This window comes from Phalaenopsis equestris, unplaced genomic scaffold (assembly GCF_001263595.1).
Source record: "Phalaenopsis equestris unplaced genomic scaffold, ASM126359v1 Scaffold000725, whole genome shotgun sequence".
In the NCBI taxonomy this organism is placed as follows: Eukaryota; Viridiplantae; Streptophyta; class Magnoliopsida; order Asparagales; family Orchidaceae; genus Phalaenopsis; species Phalaenopsis equestris.
In genome coordinates this window covers 122,369-130,751 of record NW_018165165.1, presented here as the reverse complement: position 1 = coordinate 130,751, position 8,383 = coordinate 122,369, and the positions used below count along the sequence as shown (strand labels likewise).

Genomic DNA, 8,383 nt, shown 5'->3' with positions numbered 1-8,383 from the left:
TTTGTTTTTATATTTTTCTAAAAATATATATATATATATATATATATACGTAAATTAAAACGTCTTTCCGAAGTGGGCGATGGGATTTCAATTTCGGCTGCCGACAGCTTTTTACGGACGACCCCCAAACAACCTCCTCTTTAGTGCCGACAGAAATTGGAGACTGACAGCTTCTGGTGACTCCGTTGGTGAATAATTTCTCTCTCCATTTAGATCAGGGAATCTTATCTTCATACATCGGTAATTTGTCCATGTCCATTATGGCCCTTCTTCCATTAACATGCTTCGCTCATTTATTTCTTTGGTAAGTATGGTCAACTCCTTTGGACTTCAGGACCGTCTGTTCAATCACCTTCGAACAGAGAGGTTGCGGAGGCCATTAGGAGTTCATTAGGACTTAATTTTCGTGTGGGGTCGGACCCCCAATAGGTGTGTTGGTGGACTAGTTCCGCTTGGGCGTTGTGCGTTGTGTGTTGTGAAGTTGGTCCCGCACTGGGTCCTAAACTTTGCATTTCTTCGTCTCATTCGTGTTTGGTTTGCTTTTCTGTGAATCAAGCCAAGTTTTTGCGTCTCTTCGCGCTCGTTTAATTTGTTAATTCCAACTCTTCAATGCTTTAATCACAAGTAATTAATAAATTTGAAAATTAAAATAATAAAGGATATGCCCAGTTCATAAGACAAGTGCGTCAATTTGAGTACTTCTGTCGAAACTGCAAGACACGGGACATCACTGACTTTCGAAAATTCTTCAAATGACAGGGACAATGTCTTTGCTAAGTTTAATATTTTCTTTTGCCTCTGGAATGGAGTTCACTGTCAATAGAGATGAAATACCTGAACTGGTAGTTATTAAATTTGGACAAGGGTTCGATGATATTGGAGTTAAGTTCGGGAAGGTGGCCGTCACAGTGATGAATTTTGAAACAAATAAGTCCGTGGAGAGTTCGCTGTCAACAGGGATGAACTGCCTGACCTGGCAGTTATTAAGTTTGGACAAGGGTTCGCCGATATTGGAGTCAAGTTTGGAAAGGTTGTCGTCACAGTGATGAAGTTTGAAACAGACAAGTCCGTGGAGCCTATTGTAGAATTCAATTTGAAACCTGCTAAGGAATTCTCCCATTCAAAGGTGTTGATTGAAAAGAGCCCTACTAGTGTTGAAAAGTCTGTCGTTGGGAGCGTTGAGATTTCTCCGAGAACTATTTGCTCTCCTACTACCGGATACACTGTCACCGTGCCAACAGTTTTGCCGAGTAAGAGAAAAGAAATTCCACACGAGGAAGAGTCAGTTGAAGCTTGTGCCCCACTGCTTTCTGGATTCGAGATTGGGTCCAATTCGAAGCCTGCACAACTGATAAAGGCACAGGAGAGGAGGCGCGACCAAGAAATTTTGAAAGCCAAACAGCCTCGACAATCCCGCCAACAACAGACACAACAATATGGTCAGTCTAGCCAGCAACTGTCTCAAGGAGGATCATACCGACCAGAGAATAAGAGGATATCCTTGGCAGAACGACAGAAAGTGATGTATTTCTTCAAAGAGGAAACTGTGTCGAAGATGTTTCATGAATTGCTAAAGGAACAAGGATTTAGTCTGCCAAACCCGAGAAAGCCAGACGAGATCGATAGGGAGGATCATCCCCAATATTGCCCATACCACCGGTTGCTCGGCCACACCATAGAAAACTGCTTTAGCTTCAAGGATTGGCTTGAGAAGAATTTCAAAAGTGGAAATATAACGATCCCGAAAGAGTATTTGAAAGAACCTGAAAAAGGTGGGAACACGAACAACAATATGGTCAGTCTAACCTGAAAAAGGCTCGTTCGTTAAGTAAACGAGTCGAACACGAACAAGTTTTTAAAGCTCGAATTAAAAACAAGCCGAACACGAACAGCTCTTTGTTCACTCGTGTTCAGCTCGTTTTAGCTCGAAAAAAATCATATAATTATTTATATAATAATATATTATATATATTTATATTTAAGTTTAAATCATAACATCTCGTGTGATAATGTGGTTAATGTTTTTTTTGTATATATTTAGTCCAAGTTTGAATCCCACACTTTACAATTATTGTCTCAGTTTAATTTTAATTAGTCAATTTCGAGCCGAACACGGACACGAATATTTAAATCGAGCCGAATACGAACACACTGTTCACGAGCCAATTTCAAACACGAGCCGATTTTGAACACGAGCTATTTCGAACAAGCCGAACATGAGCCAAGCCTGAGCTCGCTCAAGCTCGACTCGTTTACAGCCCTAGGCTTGTAGGGGCAAGGAGCAAAAGGCGGCCTGTTGGGGCAGGGAGGACTCATGGGCGGGAGCAGGGAGCAGAGTGCAACTTGCCGGGGCAGGGAGGAAAGGCGATCTGTCGAGGCAGGGGAAGGAAGTGGGGGAAGGATTAGAGTGGTCGGCGGCTAAAGATAGTGGAGTAGAAGGGTTAGAGAAGATGAAAAGGGAAGATACAACACCACCTAGGAGGATAAAGCCGAAGCACCACCTCCTCTTCAGATACAACCCTACAAAAGTGAAAAGGACTTCACACAGGAAATTTAAAAGCACACATCAAAGACTGAAAAACTCTAAGCATAACACCCCCTATTTATAACGAGGACTAGGACTTATTTTAGGCAACGTTTAAAATAAGAAAGAAGAATAAAAATAATAAGAATTCAAATTAGGCAAGGAATAATAAACTAATAGAACTTCAGATTAGGCAAGATAGAGTAAAATAAATTAGAATTTAGAATTGGTAGGACTTATAACAGGAAAGTACTATGAAAGAAAGAGTGAGCAGAAAAGAAAGAAAAGGGGGAGGTGCAGGGTCGGAAGCCTCTCCCCTGAGGACTTGCCGGTCCAGCTAGGCCGGTCCTCCATAGGCCCAACGTCAATCAATTTCCCAAAAAATTTGTAACACATTACAAAAATCCATTTAAGAACACATATATAGTATGAAACACCATTAAAAGATGGGTTTCACCTTACATTAGAAATAAGTTATGTTATATTGAGCCGAACAAGGTAATAAATCTTCAGGAAATTCCAAATACAAAGTATAAGCAGGAAAAAGACTTTTTAAAAGATAACAAGTTGTAAATATTGCCAACATACCTAAGTAATATAATTCAGGAAATGCAAAACCATCTGAGCTGTACATGACCTATAAACCAAAAAAGAAAAATATTACCTGTTGTACTAAGAATAGAATTGGGAAAACAGAATGAACGGGAAACAAATGCACCAGATGAATTCATGCCTGATACAAGTCAAATAATCAAACTTCTACAGGAAGAATTCACGAAGTCTTAGGATTAGCTCTACAACACAAGAAATTATTATGTGAAAATAATGGACATAGCTCTACGTATGGAGAACGATGAAAGCGAGATAGCTGTAAAGCAATACTTTTAATCTTTCTTTCACAAAACCCAAACCAGCCCAAAGTTCAAAAATAAGTTTTTTTTTTAATTAAATTTCTCACATTTTGTCTTCTTCATAGGAAGAGAAACACATAGCATTAAACCACAATCAGAGCGTCACGACTACTTGAGATTTCTTCAACAAAGTTAGAAGGAACAAGGCTTATTTAAATAAAACAGAATATCCAAGTTTTCTATAAAAAAAAAAAATTGTAATGAAAGAAGATTTCAACATAGATTGAAGATTTTGAAATTTTAACCATGAGCTTCTACCAAAAACATTTTTTAATCAACCTCTGCTATTGTAGTTTAAAACCTAAAACTTTTCTTAACTAATGTTTGCCACCTATTAACAACCACCAATTTGTTGTTGTACAGTCCTTCCAGCATTTTACAGCTTCCATATAAATGCATGCTCCTTCATTTATGATATGTTCCCACTAAGAAAAAGGTGATTTAATAGATTGCTTCCATCCTTTATAGTCAGGAACAATAAATTTTTTGTACTGGGGATAAAATAATTAAATGACAGAACAGGCCAACAATCAAAAATAAAAACAGATTTATACAATCAAAAACTAAGAGAGAGAGAGAGATAAATTCAATGTTTTCAATAATGTACAAGGAAAAAATGAAAACAATGTCAAAAAAAAATAGCCATAAACAAATATGAAAGTTTTTAAAAGAGATTATAGTCTTTACATATCTGTGTATAAATTTGTAAACACAAAATAAAGGTTGTAAATAACTGTGTAGATACTTCATATAAAAAAATAAATAAATAAATAAATAAACTGAGCAGAGGCGTTTTGTAGCAATTTATTTCATTCTAGGTGTCATACAGTTGCTTGCTACACTTTAAACTCAAGGAAAGCGACTTAGAAGTAATTTTAGGCTATTTTATTTTATTTTAAAAGTTATGCTCTGTTGTGTACTAACCTTTAACCACAAAGTAAAAGTTGTACTCATCTGTTGAGATGATTTATGGAAATTCATTCTGTTCAGGCATTTCTACACTGCTATGTGTAACCCTAAAAATTTAAATTAAGAGTTTTATACAGTTGCATACATGTGTTCTATGTAAACTCATTTCATTCCAGGTGTTATAAGTAGTTGTGCTCAACTCTCTATACTTGAAATAAGGATTTTAAACAATTAGCTCAAAATGTTTCATGGCAATTCATTTGATTAAAAGATCAGTACACATTTGTATACAACCCTGTAAATTCTAAGGGTTGTACATAGTGTTGTATGGGCACTTTATAGCGACTAATTTCATTAGAAGTTCCATAGAGTTATTCACAACAATACAAACTCAAAGGACTATGCATAGTGTACAATGTAACATAACCATCGAGATAATGCCCACTTTGGCCCAATGACTTCCAAAGAGATCAAACATCCTTGGAGTGCTCCAATGTGAACACGCTTAACTTTGAATTTCTATTGAAACTTCAACCGTTACTAAAAGGCACATCGATATTTAAGGGTTATGTTCTATTTAAGAGGTTTCACAATCTCTTCACTTAAGTAACTAACGCTCTCGTCAGTGTGGTTAGCCCAGAATCATCCACCTGGCAGATAGAATTTTAGAGGTGGCTTCTAAAAATTCAATAGGTGATTCCCACCATGTAGCACTTTGACCCGTCTTAAATTTAAAAGGTGGTTCACTAGCATAGCATTTTGTTATATATGACACTTAATTCTCATGTTGAGGCCGGATTAATGCTCTGATACCATTCGTAACAGCCCAAACTCTCACCCATCAAGATATTGTCCACTTTGGTCTAATAATCTCACAGTTTTGTCCCATAAGTGTAACTTCCCAAGAAGTAACTCATCCCAGAAGTACTTCCTGCAAGCACACTTAACTAGGGAGTTTCTATCGAAACTATAACTCTTGCACCAAAAGGTGTCTCGATGTTTAAGAGTTCCACTTCATTCTACTTCATGTGTTTCACATGTACATCCCTCTAAACTCAAAAGGTTCTAAGCAGTTTTGAATAAGTTCTTCTATTGTGCATAATTATAAAAAATCTTTTAAGCTCAAAGTGAAGACTAAACAATGTTATATAGACTATTTATGACAATTTATGATACAAGAACTCTCCCGATTGAGAAGTCATGTAGTGTTAGACAAGCTCAAAATATGGATATGTGCCTGACATATATTGGACATGTGTCGAACAAGGCGGAAGGTGTTTGATCTAAATTATATTAAAAAAAGGGAGATACACATCCATTTCCAGTGAATTAGTTTTTCTTTAATTTTTATTAAAAATAAGAATATACAATTTATATATTTTTTATAATTAAAATTAATGAAATTATTTATTTTTTTATTTAAAATATAGATTTATCTTGTCATCCATTAAATTGAAAGTTAATGTTAACTTAATATTTTTAAAAGTTAATGTTATTAAATTTATTATTTCTCTTTTGTATTATTCTTAATATTTTGTTTATTTAATTTTTATATATAGTTTAATAATTTTATTCTAAAAATGTATTTGATGCATGTATGTGTCCTATATTTTCAACAATAAAAGTGTCGCGTGTCTATGTCATATCATGTCTGTTGCCTTGTGCTGTATCCATGAAACATATATGGCAAAAGCTTTTACTTTAAAAATTGTAAAGAGTTATGTATGACCCTTTAATTCAAAGTAAATGTTATGCATAGCCAACTAAACTAAAAAAAAAAAGGTTGTATACATCCATATTTAAGTGTTCAATAACAAGTTATTTTATTTTAAGTATTTTATACATGGTAACGTCTAGCTCTCTAAATTCAGAATAAGCATTGTACACAGCCATGTATAGATGCTTTATGGCAATTTATTTTATCCTAAAGTTGTACACAACTTTGTATATATCTCTAAACATATAGAATTGTAGGTTGTTACAAACAATATACATGTGTTCTATGGAAAAATAATTCATTCTAGAGCAATACACAGTAATGTACAATCATCTAAGCTCGAAGTCATACATAATTACATTTATTTTACCTAAATGAATCTAAGCACTCGATGTCAACGGTAGAACAAGTAGAGCCGAGGTGGTAATGGGGACTACTCAAAACAATTAATGAAGAAAGACAGAGTAAACACGAAATCCTTGAAGAATTTTCAATGAGGCAAAGAAAAAGCAATCAATGGAACAAAAATAAGAGAGAAACGAGATAAGATGCCTATGATTTTTATAGTAGTGCTAAGTAACCCAAATCTACTATGTATAACCCAAATTTCAAAAAACAGGTAAAATTTGGCAAAATTGAAAAGTGCCCCAAATTTTTCATCTCGCAAATATCAATCGAAATAATTTTATTAAATTCTATGCATGAAATCGATCAATTCCATAAAAAGCACTATGCATGAATTTTGAATGGATTGGAAGATATTTAATTTTTTTATAAGTTTTATTATCTTAATTAAATCTTAATTATATTCCCTAATCTCCATAATCTCCCGTGACCTTGTTGTTCCCCACCGCCTCACGCTATTTGATTTGTTGGATGCATCGTATTTCCTTAAGAGCCTTCGTATTCTTCCCCTCCCTCCCGAATTCCTGCTACCTCACTTGATTTCCCTCACGTGATAGCTTCCTTGCTCGTCTGGGGATGTTCCTACAAGCTCCTACGCGATCAGGCACTGCAGCTGGTCGCAAGCAGGGACAATTTCTGTAAGTGTGAATCTCTCTCTCACGTCATTTGAGACTTTCATTATCTACCTCACCTTCCATTTTGAGATTTGCCTCGTTTTTCGTGTTTTTCGCATTTCCAGAAGCTGTTGGAGACGCTGATTTTGTACTGGATGTGTAGCAATTGATTAACGAGCTTCTAAAAATGTTTTAGCATGAAATCAATGAGAAGTAAGGTTTGAGTTGAGTGAAAGGAGAAAAAAAGAAATATGTATTTTTGGAAAAGCAATTTTATGCTAACGTGGGTTTTAGCATTTATTGCTTGTTTTTGGGTTAGGCATGATGAGAGTTCAAATTTTATGAATTCCTATGATGCTTATAAATTCGCAGGTTATCTATATGAGGCGGCGAGCTCGAGAAAAGCGTGTAGGCATTCGTAATAGGACTGCTCCATGATATCAGGTGAAACAACCTTGTGTTAATTTAAGAATAATAATATTTTGAAGGTTTGTCTATGATTTCTATATTGACACGGATGCGTTTAAAATTTCTACATATTGTGAATAAATAACTGCAATTAAATGTATGAATGTACATTTACTTTTCTTACGATACATGTAATGATATGATCAGACTATGCTACATATGACTATGCTTATGCTATGAATTCTCGGCAGAGATTCATTTATTATGTTTCTTAGCTATGATATATGTAATGCCCTATAAATGTTTGATATAGGAATGAAGATTTAGATGTCACAATGAATATATGGGTAGACTATTACATGAGTGTTTGCAATAACATTATGTAGGGATGTAGTACTCCCGACTCCTGATATTTATGTGATAACAAAACTCCGAGAACCGTTGGGATTAGGTAGTCATAGAACATTAGGGAACCATGGGTATCAGGGATGGGAATCGATAATTGTTATGTTGGGGAAGACCAAATTTTATAGATAGTTTGTATGACCTTTGAGGCAGGGTGACGACTCATGATGAAAGGACATAGAAATAATTGGGTCTTATATTAAACAAGTGACTTTACTATAAAATAACATCTTGTTGACCTCATTTTTAGTGAGGTCTAGTCTTCCTCTTAGGGTTTAGGATCTAGCCTTAGGGACCTCCCTTGACTATCTTAGAACCTTAGAAGTGGTGCCCGCCTCGTTTTAATTCGACCTATTTCCGTCCTCTTTTGTGGTTCCAAGTGTGTGGTATCGACTTCTAGCATTTAGAAGGGTGAAACCAACATGAGGAAACCCAAAAGGGATCCCTATAGGACCTTTTGAGCCTTAGGGTGGCCTTCTGCACAATTCGC

General features: G+C 35.5%; 1 protein-coding gene across 1 annotated transcript in view; it reads right to left on the bottom strand.

The window, feature by feature from the left end:
* Positions 1-8,383, bottom strand: part of LOC110030479 (protein fluG) — a 128,920-nt gene that overhangs the window by 58,078 nt on the left and 62,459 nt on the right. Inside the window, exon 8 of the mRNA XM_020733207.1 lies at positions 3,113-3,161. Within this exon, the coding sequence (XP_020588866.1) occupies positions 3,113-3,161 (49 nt within the window). The remainder of the gene's footprint in view (positions 1-3,112; positions 3,162-8,383) is intronic.